Source organism: Narcine bancroftii, chromosome 5 (assembly GCF_036971445.1).
Source record: "Narcine bancroftii isolate sNarBan1 chromosome 5, sNarBan1.hap1, whole genome shotgun sequence".
Taxonomy (NCBI): domain Eukaryota; kingdom Metazoa; phylum Chordata; class Chondrichthyes; order Torpediniformes; family Narcinidae; genus Narcine; species Narcine bancroftii.
In genome coordinates, this window is record NC_091473.1 from 118307423 (window position 1) to 118329198 (window position 21776).

Below are 21776 nucleotides of genomic sequence, written 5' to 3' on the forward strand. Positions count from 1 at the left end.
TTTCTGTCTCATGGAGTAGTATGGTAATTTAATTGTGGTATGGTAATTTAATTATGGTAATTTAATTTTCTGTCTCATGGAGTACTATGGTAATTTTCTGTCTCATGGAGTAGTATGGTACTTTTCTGTCTCATGGAGTAGTATGGTAATTTAATTATGGTAATTTAATTTTCTGTCTCATGGAGTAGTATGGTATATTTCTGTCTCATGGAGTAGTATGGTAATTTAATTGTGGTATGGAAATTTAATTATGGCAATTTAATTTTCTGTCTCATGGAGTAGTATGGTAATTTAATTACGGTAATTTAATTTTCTGTCTCATGGAGTAGTATGGTAATTTTCTGTCTCATGGAGTAGTATGGTACTTTTCTGTCTCATGGAGTAGTATGGTAATTTAATTATGGTAATTTAATTTTCTGTCTCATGGAGTAGTATGGTATATTTCTGTCTCATGGAGTAGTATGGTAATTTAATTGTGGTATGGAAATTTAATTATGGTAATTTAATTTTCTGTCTCATGGAGTAGTATGGTAATTTAATTATGGTAATTTAATTTTCTGTCTCATGGAGTAGTATGGTACTTTTCTGTCTCATGGAGTAGTATGATATATTTCTGTCTCATGGAGTAGTATGGTAATTTTCTGTCTCATGGAGTAGTATGGTAATTTAATTTTCTGTCTCATGGAGTAGTATGGTAATTTTCTGTCTCGTGGAGTAGTATGGTATATTTCTGTCTCATGGAGTAGTATGGTAATTTAATTGTGGTATGGTAATTTAATTATGGTAATTTAATTTTCTGTCTCATGGAGTAGTATGGTATATTTCTGTCTCATGGAGTAGTATGGTATATTTCTGTCTCATGGAGTAGTATGGTAATTTAATTGTGGTATGGTAATTTAATTATGGTAATTTAATTTTCTGTCTCATGGAGTAGTATGGTGATTTTCTGTCTCATGGAGTAGTATGATAATTTAATTGTGGTATGGTAAATTAATTATGGCAATTTAATTTACTTGCTGCAGCAAGTAATAATTTTGGTACATCTTTACATTGTATTTATCTGTAAGACAATAAGCTCCCATATCATATAAAACTTCAACCCACTTTTGAATTCTGAGAGTTTTTTTCCAGATATTTTCCAAAAGATAGATTATCCATAATGTATGGTTGTTGTGTCGAATAAAGACCTTGTACAATCATTTACTTAGAATTCTAAAAACAAGCCAGAAATGTAAATAGAGGTATACAATCCTTTATCCGGACATCTAAAATCCAGAAAGCTCCAACAAACGGCATTTTTTTTTCATGGTGCTGGTACAGTGGAGGGGGAGAGAGAGAGGGGAGGGGGAGAGACAGCAGCGAGTGAGACTCGCTGCAGACTAGTTCAAAATTGGCTGAAGGGGTACCAGGTATCGGAACCAGGATGTGAGGGCATGCTTAAGATGCTGAAAGGTTCTTGACCATGTTGGAGGTTCGGATCTGGAGCTCAGGTTGCAAATGGTTTAACTGGCTGTGTGTGGCTATGGAGGCTGCGGAAGCACTGGGGGGGGGGGGGAATCTATGGACACTCAATGACTCTGGGGGGGATTCTCTTTCTCTGACTGTAAGAGGGGCTTCAGATAATTTCTGCTGATGGCAAATCTGTCTACCTTACAAGTGGGCAAAAGCAATTTCGTGTAATATGACACTGTTTTATTACAATGACACTAAATTGAACCTTGAATCTTTCCTGATGGTAGCAGCGAGAACAGAGGGTGTGTTGGGTGGTATGATTGCTGCTGCTCTGCGACAGCAAAGGCAAGGTGAAAATGAATCAAGGCAGCATTTGACTGAATATGGCATCAAAGAGCCCTGTTCTCATGGATGCTGCAAGACCTACTGAGTTCCTCCAGCATTTCTGTGTTTCTGGGGGCATAAAGGGTTTGATCACTATTCACCCCAATATTCCTTCCTTCCACCATTGGTGCACAGTGGCTACTCATACAGCACCTCCCAAACCTGCAATCTCTACCTCAAAGGACAAGTACAATAGGTATGTGGGAACACCAGAAATTTCAGCTCCCTTCCAAAATGCACATGATCTCAATTTGGAAATTTATTTACTGCCCTTCTTTATTGTAATGTTTATATTCTGGAACTCCTTACCCAAATGCACTGTCCCGTATGTTTACTAGAAAAACAGTAGCAGGTTAAGAAAGCAACTCACCACCAACTTCTCAAGCACAATTAAAGATGGGAAATAAATGCTGGCCTTAGCAGTGGCACTCAAATCTCAATAAACAGCTGAATATAATGAATATGGAAACAAGAATCATTTAGTTCCAGAAATCAAGCCAGGACTCCAAAACTAGATGTACTTCCTTAAAACATAGGAGCAGAATTGGACCCATTGGGTTTGCTCTGCCATTCAAATCATGGCTGATGTTTTCTTCTCCCTTTTCTACCATTGTTCCCCTCCCTCTTCTAATTGTTGCAAAATAATTTGGCAAAGACAATTCATCAAACATTCCCTGTTTATAAAAAATAAACAGTGTAAATCCAATCCAAACAATTATCACCTGTATTTTAAATTTTTTTTATTTTTCACACTATGAACCATACTGACCAAAATACACACAAACATTTCCCTCTTGAATATACACAGAGTCATTTTCTCCCCTTTTCCCCCCTCCCTTCCCTCCCTCCTTCACCACCCCCCTCCACACCCACTCAATGTTCAACATATGATACATCACCTGTTGATGAAGATATTTATCAAAAGTGTTATTAAATGACACCAGTAACTTGTTTATTTTTGTGTGGTCACGGTTTCAGCAAATATTATCATCTCTTGAGTGTGCATTAGAATATTGGTTCACGTATGGATATAACAACTTAAATTCCAGAAATGATACAAATTGTCCTCACCTTCGATACAGTGTCCGATAAAATTTTAAAATGCAGCCCTCAGCAACTGAAGACCTACTGTCTTCAGTAATTGGAACAGAGGAAGATTATAGTTATAGGATACTAAATGCTTCAGCATCTGGTCACAATTGCAGGCATTCATGGTATGATCAGCAGAATGGTAGATTTTTCAACACATCATACATGTCATGTAGTTGAAACCACTCTCCAAGAGAGAAGTAGCTGTAGTTGTGTTTCTCGATGTAAAGAAGGTTAAGAGGTGAACAAGATCATTACAGAATTTGATAGGATAGATTGAGGAAAGTTGGTTCCATTATTAGGTTGTTCATAATCAAACAGGAAATATTTAAAGCTTTGGACAAAGACCCTGGAATGACAAAAATGTTTATTTTTTTAAGAGCAGAGGCCAATTAGATCTGGACTCCAATGACCGATACGATTTCCACCATAGCTACAATCAGGGCTTTTAAGAGGGGAACTGGATAGAAAATAAATATGCAGGGTTTATTGGTTAAGAATGGGGAAATGAAAGGGAATGGCCGGCTTGCAGCTGACAGAGGGTTTTTTTGGGTCCTGTCCTATATTGTAACAGTTACATAATTTCATACATAGTCACAGTTCTTGCTCTTTCCTTTTAACCATCAAAATGGTACAATTTCCAACCGAGGCAAACAAGAGAGACTCCAGATGCTGGAAAACATACAAAATGCTGGATGAAATCAGCAGTTTGGGCAGAATCCATGGAAGGCAACATAAAGCAGGGATTGCAGAGTGGGAGATCTATTGCCTTCTAAGGATGCTGCCTGACCCACTGAGTTCCTCCAGCATTCTGTGTGTTTCTTTAATTTCAAATCCCATTTGGTTTAGTTTGCTATGCCTCTACTTATTCTCCCAAGGAACATCATTGGTAAGAAGTTTCATCTTCCATTTATTAGTAAGCAAATTGGACACCTATTTTTCTTTTAGAACTTTGTCATTTGTATAAAAATGAAGTAGTAAACAACGCCGCAGTGCAGCAGATGGGCAAGTTTTGCATTCATAGATTAAAGTCTTTATTATTTCCTTTTAGTGTTGAGACCATTGGTTCTCAACCTTTTTCTTTCCACTCACATTCTACTTTAAGTAATTCCTATGCCATCGGTGCTCTGTGATTAGTAAGGGATTGCTTAAGGTGGTATGTGAGTAGGAAGGTTGAGAATCACTGCTCTAGACCCAATTGTTACTGAAATATTTTGCTTTAGAAAAATTGCCATGGGCCCATTTCCTTTGGAGTTATGAAACCATGCACATAACAATTCAATTAGGTATGATTAAAACAGTGCTTTTCAAACTTTTTCTTTCCACTCACATACCACCTTAAGCAATCCCTTACTAAGCACAGAGCACCTATGGCATAGGGAATACTTAAAGTGGTACGTGAGTGGAAAGAAAAAGATTGAGAACCACTGGTCTTGACAAATCATTAAATAGAAAAGGTTGAACAGAGGAGCATTGAGATATGTCCAATAGTGTACAAAGAGAGGATATACCACAAGGCAGAGAATAGTGATGTTAAAAGAATAATCATACTCAACATTAAATGAAAATTCTTAAAAATTGCATATGCTGGAAAAGTCAGTGATTTGGTTCTGGTGGATAGTATGATGGCACAGCTCCAGGACCGAGGTTCAATCATCACCTCAGGTGCTCTATATATGGAGTTTCCACGCTCTTCCTATTACTATATAGGTTTCCTTTTGGTGAGCCGATTTTTTCTCACATCCTAATGAACTGCTGGTAGGTTGTTTCTTGGAAATCACCCCTCATTGGCAAACAGAACAAAAGCTGAAGTTAATGTATATGAGAGAGAATAGGCTTCAGGACTACAGTAGAAGAGGACGAGGAAGAAACAGACTGATTACTTTTTGTGGAGCTGATGCAGGAACAATCGGCTAATATGAAAATGATTTTTTTTGTGTAGAATTTCAATTTCAATATAGATTAGAATAGTTAAAGAATAGTTAAATTAACTTGTCAAAATACATGCAATTTTTTATAGCAATTAATGTTGGTTTGCAACCGAATGCTCCTTGAACACTTGTTCAATAATGACATAGTTTGACAGAATTCAATAATGCTCATGGTGTGACCAAGTTCAGTGGTGTGCCTGAAAGGAGTCATAAAACAATTTCTTCTATGCTAGATTTGACATGGCCAACTCCACTGAAAAAGGTAAAAACTGCAGAGTAAAATTCATCATGGGTAGATGTTCAAAGAAATTGCACAGAACAGCTTACTGCCTTCGGAATGAGAGTTTTACTTACAAAAATTAAACACATACCTGGAGAAACAAGGAACAAATAAAACTAAAAGAAACTGAACAAAATACAAAAGTGGTAGATATCCAATCGAATAGAAACAAAGAAACAAGATTGAAACAATGCACAGTTAGAACTAAAAATAAGAAAAGGGATGGAAAAGAGGCTTGTAAAAACAACTAAAAAAGTTAGATCAGGTAAAATAGGGTGACCAAAAATCAGATGGGTCTCTTAAAAGCTCACAGTATTAATAATATAATACAAAATAAAGCAATTGAGGAGCCTGGAAATGAACAGAGTGAAGACACCCCAGAGAAACAAATATTATGTCAGAAAAGAAAATAGTTGAAATTAATCTGAGAAACAATGGTAATGAAAAATTAATGACCAATGAGTGGTAAATTCCTAGGTTCAGAGTGTTTCTGAACCAAATTCTTAAAACAGATAATTGCAGAGGACCTACCCCTGATTTTTTGATTCACTAACACCACTCCATCATTTTGCAAATTTTCTACTCATCAACTCCAAGCTTCAGAAATAAACCTTAAACCTTGGTTTGTTTTATTTTAAAATGGCATTAAACTTCCTGCTAGCTTCCTGTAAACAACTCCCTCACAAAATGATGAGCAAGAATATCTGTATATACAGATCTGTCATTATTTATCCTATCTCAGTCACAGGCAGACTGATCAGCTCCTTGCTACAATGGCTATAGGGTTTAAGAGTTTATTTTGGCAGTATTGCTTATTGGAAGACTCAGCCATTTAGGTGCCAGCTTCTGATGTGAGATCATAATGATTGAGCTCTGAATAGTGGACCACCAAGCAAGTTAAATAGGGGAAAAAAAACTCTAATTACTACTAGTATATGCTCCCTTGCCTTTTGTGTAAACAAACAATTCTAGCAGAACCAAGGATCAACACATTGCATGCCTGGCTCCTTCACATGGTGAAGGTTTATTATCTATATTGTTTATCTTTATGGTTCTTGGTGAAGAGCAAAGAAAACAAATATCAAATTTTCAACTTTTAAGAACAAAAGTCCTTAAAGAATGTTCTTGAATATTTAAAATGCATGTAGCTTTTTTTAACTTGTGATTTTTGATTTAGAAAATGGTCAAGTGACTGCACATACCTAAAATAGGTGATTCAGGATAAATCAAAATAATTTTAAAAATATGAGATGTTGGATCATTCCTGAAAGTGAATTAAAAGGAAACTTCAAAATACTGCTTCCCCATCTAAGTTAAGAAGGCCCATGGTTCAACTTTAGGTTAACAACAGTTCACTTGCAGCTGCGGCACTTTAGTTGCGTTCAACTCTCCTAAGTCAGGATGAAAAGTGCACAACATGCTTCTTATTTGTGATCTCTATCCGTTTGATGTCCAATGGAGTTTTGAGCGAGACATTAAGAAGTCCCTGATGCAATGGTCTTATGGCTGACTCGTCATTGCAGCACTCAAAGTTTTACCTCATTTTAAGAGCTATTTGAATGAGTTCTGAAGGATGCAAAGGTACAGAACTTCAGCAAAGGAAAAGATAAAATACCAATTTTTAAAAGCTTCACCATGAAAATAAGCTGTAAATTCCAGCTTCAACTTTGCAGCCCATTAGAAAATGGTTTCAAAGTGAAACACGCAAGTCTGCGGATGCTGTGATTGAAGTCAAAAGACAGAAATGCTGGAGGAACCTAGCCAGGTAAAGATATATTACTAATGGTTTGGGCCTTCTTTTCTTTGGCTTGGCTTCGCGAACGAAGATTTATGGAGGGGGTAAAAGTCCACGTCAGCTGCAGGCTCGTTTGTGGCTGACAAGTCCGATGGACAGGCAGACACGGTTGCAGCGGCTGCAGGGGAAAATTGGTTGGTTGGGGTTGGGTGTTGGGTTTTTCCTCCTTTGCCTTTTGTCAGTGAGGTGGGCTCTGCGCTCTTCTTCAAAGGAGGTTGCTGCCCGCCAAACTGTGAGGCGCCAAGATGCACAGTTTGAGGCGATATCAGCCCACTGGCGGTGGTCAATGTGGCAGTTTTGGGCCTGACCTCTTAAGGTATGAGTGAAAAAAAGTTAAATTTTGGCAAGATATTTTTCACACACTATCAGTGATTCTCAAGGTTAAATTGGAACCTTGACCTTTAATTGCTCTGCTGGGATTATCTGATGATGATGATGTTTTATTGACTTCATCTCAGAGCCAAATTTTATCTTTTACTTCATTAATCGCCAGACGTGCAATATTGATCAAATTGAAAGATAGCACTCCATCGACACACATAAAATGGTTAGATATCATGTCATGATTCAGGTATTAAAACTTCGAATACTAATTTTTTTCAAAGACATGGGGCCCTTTTATGGATTATTATTACTATAATCTAAAGTTTTAAGATTGTTCTAAACTTCAATGTTGTGTTGTCGGTTTCTGAGTTGTCATCACTCGAAACCTACGTGCTAGGTTTTTTTTCTAACCTTGTCAAATGGAAGGGGTTTTGATTATAGGTTTTTGTTCTCTTTTTTGGTTGATTACTATATTATAATATAACTGTACAGTTTAAGGGTTTTGCTAAAATTAAATTTATTATCTCCTTTCTTTATTATGGCTGTGCTTTGGAATGCATTTGTATGCAATTCATACAGACGGCTGCTCTTCATCGACTACAGCTCAGCCTTCAATACCATTATTCCCTCAGTGCTGGTCAAGAAGTTACAAACTCTAGGCCTCTGTACCACCCCCCCCCACTGCCCCCTCTGCAACTGGATCCTTGACTTTTTCATTGGAAGGCCACAGTCAGTACAAATTGGAAACGTCTCCTCCTCACTGATGATCAACACAGGCGCACCCCAAGAATGCATGCTTAGCCCACTGCTCTACTCATTATAAATCCACCGACTGTGCGACCAGGCATAATTCCAATGCCATCTACAAGTTTGCCAATGACACCACAGTTGTCGGCAGAATCACAAACAGCAATGAGGAAGCGACCAGGAGGGAGATAGATCAGCTCGTTGAGTGGTGCAACGACAACAACCTTGCGCTCAACTTCAGCAAAACCAAGATGATTGTGGACTTCAAGAGGAAGTCAGGGGAACACGACTCAGTCCTAGTCCTCATAGAGGACTCAGTAGTGGAGAGGGTCAAGAACTTCAAATTTCTGGGTGTCAACATCTCCGAGGATCTGTCCTGGAGTCTCCATGTCACAAAGAAGGCTTGCCAGCAACTATGCTTTGTGAAGTGTCTGAGGAGATTCAGCATGTCACCGAAGACTCTCCTAAACCTCAACAGGTATACTGTGGAGAGCATTCTGGCTGGTTGCATCATTGCCTGGTATGGAGGCATCAACTCTCAGGACAAGAATAAACTCCAGAGGGTTGTTAACTTGGCCTGCAACATCACAGGCACCAGACTTCACTCCATCAAGGATATCTACATGAGGCAGTGTGTTAAAAAAAGCAGCCTCTATCTCAAAGACCCCCATTCCCTCTTCACTCTGCTACCATTGGGGAAAAGGTACAGGAGCCTAAAGTCGAGCACTCAGCGGCACAAGGACAGTTTCTTCCCTGCTGCCATCAGATTCCTGAATAGTCGATGAACCAGAGACACTGCCTTACTTTTCGTCCACTATTATTGTTGTTATATCATGTTGCAAGATGGTTATAATATGTATGTTTACACTATGGACGCTGCCGCAAAATATTGAATTTTATGACATGCTCATGACAATAAATCTTGATTCTGATTATGCTTGCAGGGTTTTTTTCATCTCCTTTTTTTATGTGGCACATTCCATAATTGTACCGTTCAATTTATTGTTATTGAAATTAATAAAAATATTTTTTTAAAAAAAGACAAGCAAGTTTAGAACATCCATGCAATGATTACTGAAATTCCTTCATGACTCTGAATCTGGCTCCTGGTCCCCTTTAAAATTTTGCCAATTTATCATTAAAAATTAGTCCAGATTTTAACCTCTCAGCGACATTTGTAGTCTCGGTATCTGATGGCCAATGAGAAAATGAGAACGATGAGAATGAGACAACAAAGGAATAACGATTGAGAGGCGGTAAATGATGATGGTGAAAAGAAGGAATGAGATGGAGAAAGAGAGAAAGGTAACAGTGAAAAGTGAAAGAGAATATGTTTAGCCTCTCTTGGTAAGATAAATACACAGTTATGGGAGAGAGATAGGGAAAAATTAAGATTGTTGTGGAGTAGGTTTATTACTGCGCAGCACAACGTCATGGCTGAAGGGCTGTAATGTTCTATGTTCTAATTAGAATATTAATTATGTACTCTGGCAATAAATCTGAACTTTGAACTCAAATTACTTCTTAGTTTCCTACAAGTGTAGAATCTAAAAGGTGATTCTTTATTTTCGTTTTCATATGGTTTGATTTTTTTTCACATTTTAGTGAAAAGACTCACCAATCAAGTAGCCAATTTATGAAAATGGCATTCTCATTGAGAATCATTTAGAAAAGGGAAATCTTGCTAGAAATACTTGATTTTTTACTCATACGATTGAACATTTAATAATGTTTGTGTGCATTACCAATCTAGTAGACAAAACAAATCAAGTTAGCCTATTTCATAATAAATAATAAAGAAGTTAATAATGTTTCAGGATTTGGGCACCACTGGCAAAGACCTGACCCTCAAAAAGGTGCCAGGGAACCACACCTTCCATTGCTGATGTCCTTCTCATGAAGTGACTCCAAAAATATTGCAGTGTGGTAATCCAGGATTTAGAACCAACATTGAAGATCATGGGTAGAGGATCAAAGAAATTGCACAGAACAGCTTACTGCCTTCGGAATGAGAGTTTTGCTTACAAAAATTAAACACATACCTGGAGAAACAAGGAACAAATAAAACTAAAAGAAACTGAACAAAATACAAAAGTTTTGAAGTAGTGGAGGAGAACTTGCAGTTGGTGGTTTTTCTATGCACTGCAAGCCAATGTCCCCTTGGCAGTGGAGATCATGGGTTTGCAGGTGATAGTAGAGAAACCCATGTGAAATTCTACAATGTATTTTATTGGTGGTCAACACTGCAACCATTGTGCACCAGTGGTTGAGTAAATTAATGTAAATCAATCAAGCAGGTGGCTTTGTCCAGGCTCACGCCAAACCTCCTGAATGTTGCTGGAGCGAGACATGGGCAAATGGAGAGTATCCTGGTGTACTTCACAGATGTGGAAATAAATGGTCCAGTTTGTCTGAAGGTGAATCAATTGCCACAGCTTCTGATCTGTTCTTGTCGTCGCGGAATTTATGATAATCCCAGTAGGTTAAAGGAGTGAGACTCAGTGATGGTAATGCAATTAAATGTTTTGGGTAGGAAGTTAGATTCTCTTTTGTCAGAGAATGACAAGTTATGGAACTTTTGTGGTGCAAATGCTTACCCACCTATCCTGAATGCTGCTTCGATTTTGCTGAATGCAAGGACAGGCTGCTTCATTTACTCAGGAATTGCATATTGAATTGATCATGCTACCCCATCCCCCACCTCCCACTTCACATGATGAAATAAAGGCAAGTGAAATTGGTGAGGCATTCCTGCAGCAATCGCTTGGAGCTGGGATCACTGACCTCCAAAAATCACATCTTTGTGCGAGCCAGGACTCCGACTGGTGGAATTATTTTCCCTTGATGTCCACATGACTTTTAAAAAAAAAACGTTTTAATCAGTCAAATGCTATTATGACATCAACAGAAATTATTCTTACGTCTGCCCTGTAAATTAATTATTTAGTCCACATTTGATTGGTCCTGAGCTGAGTGGTCCAAAACTTGAACTGAACACCAGTCAGCAGTTTATAGGTGAATGTGCCATTTAATAGCTTTACTGATAACTGAGATTAGATTGAATGGATGAGAATTAAATGGATTTGATTTGTTCTTCTTTATATTCTTTCTTTGGCTTGGCTTCGCGGACGAAGATTTATGGAGGGGGTAAAAAGTCCAAGTCAGCTGCAGGCTCGTTTGTGGCTGACAAGTCCGATGCGGGACAGGCAGACACGGTTGCAGCGGTTGCAGGGGAAAATTGGTTGGTTGGGGTTGGGTGTTGGGTTTTTCCTCCTTTGCCTTTTGTCAGTGAGGTGGGCTCTGCGGTCTTCTTCAAAGGAGGTTGCTGCCCGCCAAACTGTGAGGCGCCAAGATGCACGATTTGAGGCGTTATCAGCCCACTGGCGGTGGTCAATGTGGCAGGCACCAAGAGATTTCTTTAGGCAGTCCTTGTACCTTTTCTTTGGTGCACCTCTGTCACGGTGACCAGTGGGGAGCTCGCCATATAACATGATCTTGGGAAGGCGATGGTTCTCCATTCTGGAGAAGTGCTCCGAATCATGGGTCCTCTACCGGCACCACCTACGGCTCCTAGAACGCTTCCACCAGCGTTGTCTCCGCTCCATCCTCAACATCCATTGGAGCGCTTTCATCCCTAACGTCGAAGTACTCGAGATGGCAGAGGTTGACAGCATCGAGTCTTCTTTATATGAACAGGACATAACTGGGTAGTTTTCCACATGTGTGTATATTGCCAGTGTTGTAACAAGTCTGAAAGACCTTGGCTAATTCTGGAGTGCAGGGTTTCAGCACTACAGCAGAGGTTCTAAGTTCCAGGTATCCAGCCCGTGTAACCAATAGAATCAGTTGCATAATGTGAATCAAATTGACTGCAGGTTGCTTTTGTGAGATTGAGGTTCTCAAAAGGAAGCGAAGATGGATCAACGACTCAGAAATTTGGCTGAACAGGGTTGCAAAAGCTTCAACCTTGCTTCTAAAACTCCTGACGGGACCTGTAACCAATTAGGATGGGAATGTTCAAAGAGCCTCCTCTTCAGTTCTGTTCATAACTAATGATGGCAGGACTACAGAGTTTTAATACAATTTGTTGGTCTTGAGATAACCTGGCTCGGTCAATTGCATGATGCTTTTGCTACTTAGCACACATATGATTTTATATTGCAGTTACAACAGGTCAGCACCATCAATTTTAGGTGACTCTGATGCTGTTTCCGACATACCTTTCTGCACGTCAATGAACCGGGGTTAATCTCCTCGTTGATGTAATAATTGAGTATGGGATGAAGTTAGACTAGGTTGGTGCACATTTTCAGCTGCTATGGTCCACAGAATTCATGGAGGCCAATTTTGGAGCTACTTAGCTTACTCTAAGTTGTCCCATTCGATGTATTTGTAATGCCACAAGATATTCTTCTAGTGAAGCAGGGATTTTGTCTCTGAAAGGGATGTGCTTTGTTACTTCTACCAATGCCACTACTGACAGAAGCTGGACATATGAGAGATCTGGAGCAACACACAATGTGCTGGAGGAGCTCAGAAAGTAGAGCAATGTCAATGGGAGGAAAACCAAGAATTGTCAACATTGTGGACTGGAAAACTTCACTGGGTTCTAGCCCGCAACGTTGACAAACTTTTATTCTCCCATTGATGTGGCTTGACTTGCTGCATTCCTCCAGTACATTGCCACAATTAACAAAGCTACTTTAATGAACCAATTTTGTTACAGTGAAATTACATTAAACAAGAAAAATAAGTTGTTGAAATGAAATATATGCTTACAAACTCGAAAGCTGATGAAAACCATAGTTTTTTTAAAAACGTCTGCTAATTACAACCATATATAATGTTGTATGTTTTTTCTGATCTTTTATATGAAAATAACGTGAATTGATTACAGACCTGAACATTTTTTTTTAAAACATGTTAGTTCAAAGCTACCACATACCTCCATGATCAAACACAGCCACCATGGAGATTACTTTGAATACCATCAAGCAGACTTCTAGGGCTCTGAAAGTTGTACATTCAGAGCTTATTGATGCTCCTAAACAGTAATTATGAATGTGGGTGGGCTAGGGCAAAAGATGCAAGCATGAAACTGAACTTCAGTGTATTACAGGAAACCTCTGTGTAATTTTGGCACTCGCTGCACACAGTTCTGTTTGAAAAACAAATACTAACAACATCAATCGTCTGAACAATGAACGCTGGCTGAGAAAACAATAAAAAAATAGTCGTCTATATTATAGGGTTACACCCGGATAAAGATCAGGATAAGTATTCCAAATATGAGGTCCTTTTCTGCAGATATATCTAAAATGTTTACCTTCCCTATAATAAATAAAATTAAAATTTGGGATTCCTTCCTTTAAATTACTTTGTTGGAGATACAAGTGAAGCTGATTTCTTTGTTCATCCCAGATTGCACTGATATAACACTTTATGTTTACTTCTTAAACACTGCAGTCTGAAGAGTAAAAATGCTCCAAAGAAGCTAATAGATCAGGCTTCCAGAATTTTGAGTCAGTGACAACCAAGATTTGCCAAATATACATTCTAGTCAGGTTTGCAGGCTTCTTGAAGGGGTTGTATTCTCATGTACTCCCAAAGTTGTCTTTCTCAGTTCTGGGGTAACCAGGTTGGGAGTTGCCATGGTGTCCATGCACCATCCCTGCATCTACTTCATCAAGCCACTTAAGAATTCTTCTAAACTCCAGAGAAAATAGGCAAAGTCTGTTTTTTTTTCCCCAAAGGACATATCCCCTCTCCCCTGCCGAAGAGAAGTCTGGGAGAGGACACTACAGGGTAGGAGACCACAGCAGCAGACAACCAAGGCACTCGACAGCCAAAAGCTTCATACCATACTATACTGCTGGATGCTGGAGACTGGCTCATGAGAACCAGATATAGGAATCGCAATTCATGAAAGTACTGATGGTGAACAGGGCTCCAGGATGCTGATAATTGCATTGCGGGTTCAGAATCTGGGGCTGAGAAAACTGGATGTCAGGCTCACTGCTGGAATGGACGAGAGGTTACGGGAATGCAAGAGGTAACGGCATCGATGGTGGCGGTATCTATGGACACACGATATCACTTAGGGCCCTATCTTTTGCTTCTCCATTTCCTCTTGATTGAGCACTAGACGAGTGGCACTTTTGTGTGCCCTCACAGGACAAAGGAAAAACAAATTTTGTGTATTTTGTGTAAAGGATTCTTGAAGCATAAATATACCTTAGTAATATACTGTGTCGGGGTAGTAAACTGGAGTACAGAATAAAGGAACTGTAGCGGCTGCGTAGTGGGCCGAGCGGGTGCACAGTGTAGCAACGTGAACTGTCACCGGCGCGGTTCTGCGGGCGTGCAGAACCATAATGCGGACGTCTGCCTACTCACCTAATGGAGGGATACTGAGTGCCGAGGTACTGGAACGTTGAGCTGTTGAGTCTCCTGCCGGAAGGCGCAGGACACTTACAAAGCTAAATTTAAACCTGCCGGTCCCGTGGATTGGCAGTAATCTCATAGTGTCGTTCCACCTTGTCCTGTGCAGCCCGGGACACACAGTATATAAAATAAGCCCGTAAACCCTGAATAAATCAGTCTTGAATTGACTACTCTGACGTGTGTGTTTGTATTTCTTTAGTAGCTCTACCATAGTAGCCATTATAGAATTATATTTTATTCATCAACTTTTACATTTTAAATCTCTCTTCCAGTTCTCTTCCAAAATACTATTGACTTAGGTCAAATATCTTCTTCCAAAAAGCAAATATCTGATAAAAGATGCAAACTGATTGCTACAGTGTGAATTAGGATCATCAACATACAGGAACAAGAGACAGAAAAGCAAGTGTATTTTTCCACCTCCATTAGATGGCAGAGGTTGACAGCATCGAGTCCACGCTGCTGAAGATCCAGCTGCGCTGGGTGGGTCACGTCTCCAGAAGGGAGGACCATCGCCTTCCCAAGATCGTGTTATATGGCGAGCTCTCCACTGGCCACCGTGACAGAGGTGCACCAAAGAAAAGGTACAAGGACTGCCTAAAGAAATCTCTTGGTGCCTGCCACATTGACCACCGCCAGTGGGCTGATATCGCCTCAAACCGTGCATCTTGGCGCCTCACAGTTTGGCGGGCAGCAACCTCCTTTGAAGAAGACCGCAGAGCCCACCTCACTGACAAAAGGCAAAGGAGGAAAAACCCAATACCCAACTCCAACCCACCAATTTTCCCCTGCAACCGCTGCAACCTTGTCTGCCTGTCCCGCATCGGACTTGTCAGCCACAAACGAGCCTGCAGCTGACGTGGACATTTACCCCCTCCATAAATCTTCGTCCGCGAAGCCAAGCCAAAGAGAGAAGATTGAACAGGGCAAGGATTCAACATCCTCATTACTGGTGGCTGCATTACAACAAAGCTATTTACATGGTGTTTATCCATCAGATAGCAATGGCAATTGAAATAGAATAAATCATGTGAATAATTTCTTCCAACCAAAATTTTGTGAAGTACTGTAACTATGACAGCAAACTTAAGAGTGCAGCATTCTAACATTTTCCTTATGTTTTAGTATTCTCACTTACCCCTCTTCAATAATGACATAATCCATGATCACTGAATTAGTAATTTTAACTTTCTCTTTGATTGTGCATGAGGCCCCAATGATTGACCGCTTGATAGAGGACTTCTCTGCAACTTCTGTGAAACTGCCGATCATGCAGTCAGCTCCAACCTGTGTGGGGGTAAAAAAAACATTAAAGTGAAAATGTATGTACATAATCCTGGGTAAGATAAAATAAATACTCAAGTGTTGACTGATTATTTTCATGGTCTTGCGTGCAGCTCAACTTTTAAGTTTATTCACATGAAACATAGAAGCAAACTGGCCAATTTAAGCCCATTTATAATTGTTATTGAAAATCTAGGCCTTAGTATAAACAAATTTGTACAAAAGCTGTAGTAGACAGATAAAACATGGAACAAATCTTAGCAAGTGGCAATAAAGAGTTGTTTTAAATGTGACTTTGTAAAACAGAAAGAGAGTGAGTGAGGAAAAGAGTAAAAGTAGAGGAGAAAGAGGGTAAGAGATTGAGAGATTGTGGAGAAGAGAGATAGTGGGAGAACGAGAGAGAGAGCGAGGGAGAGGGAGAGAGAGCGAGGGAGAGGGAGAGAGAGCGAGGGAGAGGGAGAGAGAGCGAGGGAGAGGGAGAGAGAGCGAGGGAGAGGGAGAGAGAGCGAGGGAGAGGGAGAGAGAGCGAGGGAGAGGGAGAGAGAGCGAGGGAGAGGGAGAGAGAGCGAGGGAGAGGGAGAGACACCGAGGGAGAGGGAGAGACACCGAGGGAGAGGGAGAGAGAGTGAGGGAGAGGGAGAGAGAGTGAGGGAGAGGGAGAGAGAGCGAGGGAGAGGGAGAGAGAGCGAGGGAGAGGGAGAGAGAGCGAGGGAGAGGGAGAGAGAGCGAGGGAGAGGGAGAGAGAGCGAGGGAGAGGGAGAGAGAGCGAGGGAGAGGGAGAGAGAGCGAGGGAGAGGGAGAGAGAGCGAGGGAGAGGGAGAGAGAGCGAGGGAGAGGGAGAGAGAGCGAGGGAGAGAGAGCGAGAGCGAGGGAGAGGGAGAGAGAGCGAGGGAGAGGGAGAGAGAGCGAGGGAGAGAGACACCGAGGGAGAGAGAGAAAGGCGGAGGGAAAGAGAGAGAGACGGAGGAAGAACGAGAGAGACGGAGGAAGAACGAGAGAGACGGAGGAAGAACGAGAGAGACGGAGGAAGAACGAGAGAGACGGAGGAAGAACGAGAGAGACGGAGGAAGAACGAGAGAGACGGAGGAAGAACGAGAGAGACGGAGGGAGAACGAGAGAGACGGAGGGAGAACGAGAGAGACGGAGGGAGAACGAGAGAGACGGAGGGAGAACGAGAGAGACGGAGGGAGAACGAGAGAGACGGAGGGAGAACGAGAGAGACGGAGGGAGAACGAGAGAGACGGAGGGAGAACGAGAGAGACGGAGGGAGAACGAGAGAGACGGAGGGAGAACGAGAGAGACGGAGGGAGAACGAGAGAGACGGAGGGAGAACGAGAGAGACGGAGGGAGAACGAGAGAGACGGAGGGAGAACGAGAGAGACGGAGGGAGAACGAGAGAGACGGAGGGAGAACGAGAGAGACGGAGGGAGAACGAGAGAGACGGAGGGAGAACGAGAGAGACGGAGGGAGAACGAGAGAGACGGAGGGAGAACGAGAGAGACGGAGGGAGAACGAGAGAGACGGAGGGAGAACGAGAGAGACGGAGGGAGAACGAGAGAGACGGAGGGAGAACGAGAGAGACGGAGGGAGAACGAGAGAGACGGAGGGAGAACGAGAGAGACGGAGGGAGAACGAGAGAGACGGAGGGAGAACGAGAGAGACGGAGGGAGAACGAGAGAGATTGAGGGGAAGAGACAGAGATTGAGGGGAAGAGACAGAGATTGAGGGGAAGAGACAGAGATTGAGGGGAAGAGACAGAGATTGAGGGGAAGAGACAGAGATTGAGGGGAAGAGACAGAGATTGAGGGGAAGAGACAGAGATTGAGGGGGAGAGACAGAGATTGAGGGGGAGAGAGAGATTGAGGGGGAGAGAGAGATTGAGGGGAGAGAGAGATTGAGGGGAGAGAGAGATTGAGGGGAGAGAGAGATTGAGGGGAGAGAGAGATTGAGGGGAGAGAGAGATTGAGGGGAGAGAGAGATTGAGGGGAGAGAGAGATTGAGGGGAGAGAGAGATTGAGGGGAGAGAGAGATTGAGGGGAGAGAGAGATTGAGGGGAGAGAGAGATTGAGGGGAGAGAGAGATTGAGGGGAGAGAGAGATTGAGGGGAGAGAGAGATTGAGGGGAGAGAGAGATTGAGGGGAGAGAGAGATTGAGGGGAGAGAGAGATTGAGGGGAGAGAGAGAGAGAAGAGAGAGAGAGAGAGAGACTGGGGGGGGAGAAGGCAAGAGATTGAGAGAGAAAGAGAGATGTAAAACACCAACATGAACACCACAGAACCACAGAACAATTACTGCACAGAGAAAGGCTACTTGGCCCCTCTAGTCTTTTCTAGTCCCACTGACCTACACTCAGTCCATAGCCTTCTATACCTCTCCCATTCAGGTACCTGTCCCAAATTTCTTTTAAATCAATCCCATACTCACCACTTCAGCTGGAAGCTCATTATCCCCACTCTGAGTGAAGTAGCTCCCCTTCGTGATCCCCCTACACATTTTCCCTTTTACCCTTAACCCATGTCCTTTTGTTTGAATCTACATTTACTCTGTCTATCCCCTCTCATAATTTTAAACACCTTCTATCAAATCACTCCTCATTCTTCTACATTCCAGGCAATAAAGTCGTAACCTGTTTAACCTTTTCCTGTACTCAGTTCCTGAAGTCTGGTAACATCCTAGTAAATCTTCTCTGCATTCTCTCCATCTTATTGATATCCTTCCTGTATTTAAGTGGCCAAAACTGCACACAAATACTCCAAATATGGCTTCAGCAATATCTTAAACAACTTTCTCATAACCTCCCAACTCCTTTTCTCAATACTTTGACTTATTAAAGCTAATATGCTAAAAGCTCTACAACCCTATCCACACGTGACACCACTTTCAGGGTATTATGTACCTGTATTCCCAGATCCCTCAGTTCTACCACATTCCTCAAAGCTCTACCATTTTCTGTGTATGTTCTTTCTTGGTTTGTCCTTCCAAATTGCAACACCTCACACTTGTCTGCATTAAGTTCCATCTGCCATCTTTCAAACCACTTTACCAGCTGGACCAAATCCCTTTGCAAGCTTTGAAAACCTTCGCTATCCACAACACCTCCAATCTTAGTGTTATCTGCAAACTTGCTGATCCAATTAACCATATTATCATCCAGATCATTGATATAGATGACCAACAACAATGGTCCCAGTACCGATCCCTAGTGCACACCCACTGGTCACAGGCCTCCAGACTGAGAAGAAATCATGCACCTCTACTCTGGCTTCACCTATCCAGTTCACCATAAATACAGAGCGAATAAACCTTCCTGACTAACCTCCCATGCGTGACCCTGTCAAAAACCTTACTAAAATCCACGTAGACAACATCCACAGCCTTTCCTTTGTCAACTTTCCTGGTAATCTCCTCGAAAAGTTCTATTAGGTTGGTTAAACATGACCTACCATTCACAAAGCTATGTTGACTATCCCTAATCAGTCCCTGACTATCCAAATAATTGTATATCCAATTTCTTAGAACACCTTCAATAATTTACCTACTACTCACATCAGGTTCACCAGCCTATAACTTCCAGGGTTACTTTTGGAGCCTTTTATAAACAGAACAATGTGAGCTACCCTCCAAACCTCGGGCACCACACCTGTGGCTAAGGGCATTTTAAATATTTCTGCCAGATCCCCTGTAATTTCTATACTAGTCTCCCTCAAGGTCCGAGGGAATATCTTGTCAGGCCCTGGGGATTTATCTACCTTTATTGCTTTAAGACAGCAAGCTCTTCCTTTTCTTTAATCTGTATAGGTTCCATGACCTCACTGCTCATTTTCCTTACTTCCCATGACTCGGTGTCTGTTTCCTGAGTGAATACTAAGGAAAAAGAAATTAACATCTGCCCTATTTATTTTGACTCCATACAAAGCCAACAACTCTGATCTTCAAGGGAACCAATTTTATCCTTTACTATCCTTTTGCTCTTAATATAACTGTAGAAACCCTTAGGATTTTCCTTCACATTGTCTGCCAAGTAACATGTCTTTTTTTAGCCTTACTGATTTATTTTTTGAGATTTTCTTGCATTTTTTAAACTCCTCAAGTACCTCATTTTCTCCATGCTGCCTAAACTATTATACACCTCTCTTTTTTTTCTGAACCAAAACCCCAATATTCCTTGAAAATCAAGGTTCTTTATACTTTCTAACCTTGCCTTTGATCTTGACAGGTACACGAAACTTTGGCCAACTTAAGCCCATTTATAATTGACGTTGAAAATTCAGGTCTGAATACAGGTGCCTAACCTTTATCCTGCCATTGTTAGGAATCTTCCATATTTCGGAATTATTTTGACTTGCATCCCTTTAAGCCCGCCACCCAAGTTGCACTGCTGTGTCGTCGTTTCCTCCCCCCTCCCCCGAGTCTCAGTGCCGTCTCTCCCCCACTTCGCCCACCCGAGTTGTGCTGCCATCTCTCCCCCACCTTGCCCGACTGAGTTGTGCTGCCGTCTCTCCCCCAACCTTGCCCGCACGAGTTGCAGTCTCTCCCTCCCCCCCCCACCCAGTCGCCCGGCCTCCTTCTCCATTTCCCTGCGTTGATACAGTAGTTTCAGCTGCGGCGACGGCCATTGAGCCACCGCCAGGCCAACTGAAAGCGCCACGACACTAGACGGGTATCCCAGTATAAGCAATTAGGAGGCGCTTATAAATTAGTGGAACGTGCCGGGATACACAGGAGTTGAGCGAGGGTCGCGGCGGGTCATGTTTGATGCCAAATTCTGTCTTTGATGAGCAGACGCCATCTACTGAAAAAAGTGCCGGCTTTTGGAGGTTGCGGGCTTTTGGAATTCTGGATAAATGGTTAGACACCTGTATACACAAATTTGTACAAAACTTTGCAAATGGCAACAGTTAAGAGTTTTTTTAAAAGTGACTTTGTATGACAGAGAGAGAGAGTGAATGAGAAAAATAATGAGAGTGGGGAAGAAAGAGAAACAGCAAAAGCTTGAGTGAGAAAGAGAGGAGGGTAAGAAATTGAAAGAGAAAGAGAGGGAAAGAAATTGAGAGAGAAAAAGAGAAAGAGAGATGTAAAACACCAAGAGAAATAATGAAACTTCAGAAATTTAACCAACTAGTTAATTGAAATCTTGTTAAAATACTGATGATTATGCATGGCTCTTTTGTAAACATATAAAAATGTCGATTAAATTATTAGATGACTAATCTTGAAAAGCAAAAACAATGCAAAATATTTTTGCACATTTCTTTCAAATTCTATCAAATATTGAAAATATGATGAAATACTAAATTAAACAAATTTAAATGAACAAATGGAGGGGCTGCCTTACATTGAGCTTTACCCATAATTACAACCTACTGTATTCTGATGCATCATCTACTGCTTAACTCTGTGTGTGGGCTCATGAGTTACTTCTGCAATGTTTGTTTTGTCCAGCTGAGCAATGCTTCTGGTGTTAAAGATACACAAAGACCACCCAGGGTTTTGAAAAGCAGCCCATCCTTTCTATCTTATGTGGGATTGATAATAACTAGAACAGGAAGTTCCTGTTATTCATCTGGATCCAAGTATTTTCCACACTTCTTTACCCAGAAATTCCAACCATATAATCATACGTACAAACAAAATACAAAAAAGGTCACTAACAGAAAATAATTAGAAGGGAAATACTTTATAGATTAGTCACATTGTCACACAGCCCAGATAAAATTTTAATTTGATGAATAAGATAATGGTTCTAATTCCATAATCAAGTTTGCAGATGATCAGAGGGGATGATACGATGGCCTATAGGGACGAGGTCCAGCAGCTGGCCGCGTGATGTGCCGACAACAACTTGGCACTTAACACTCAGAAGACCAAGGATATAATTGTGGGCTTCAGGTGAGCTGGAAGCCACACTCGTGCCCCTATTTACATCAATCTCCATTGTGGTGGAACATGCATCAAGCTCCAAATTCCTTGGTGTGCACATTTCTGATGATCTCACCTGGTCCCTGAACTCTTCCATCCTGATCAAAAAGGCACAACAGAGCTTTTAT

At 41.4% G+C, this 21776-nt stretch overlaps 1 protein-coding gene across 3 annotated transcripts in view; it reads right to left on the reverse strand.

Moving 5' to 3' along the window:
- eif2b3 (eukaryotic translation initiation factor 2B, subunit 3 gamma) overlaps positions 1-21776 on the reverse strand; it is a 102586-nt gene that overhangs the window by 12203 nt on the left and 68607 nt on the right. For all 3 annotated transcript variants that reach the window (XR_011357884.1, XR_011357885.1, XM_069938871.1), the window contains exon 10: positions 15585-15733. Coding sequence is in view for 1 of the 3 variants with exons in the window: in XM_069938871.1 (XP_069794972.1) it covers positions 15585-15733 (149 nt within the window). In the remaining 2 variants the exon portion in view is untranslated. The remainder of the gene's footprint in view (positions 1-15584; positions 15734-21776) is intronic.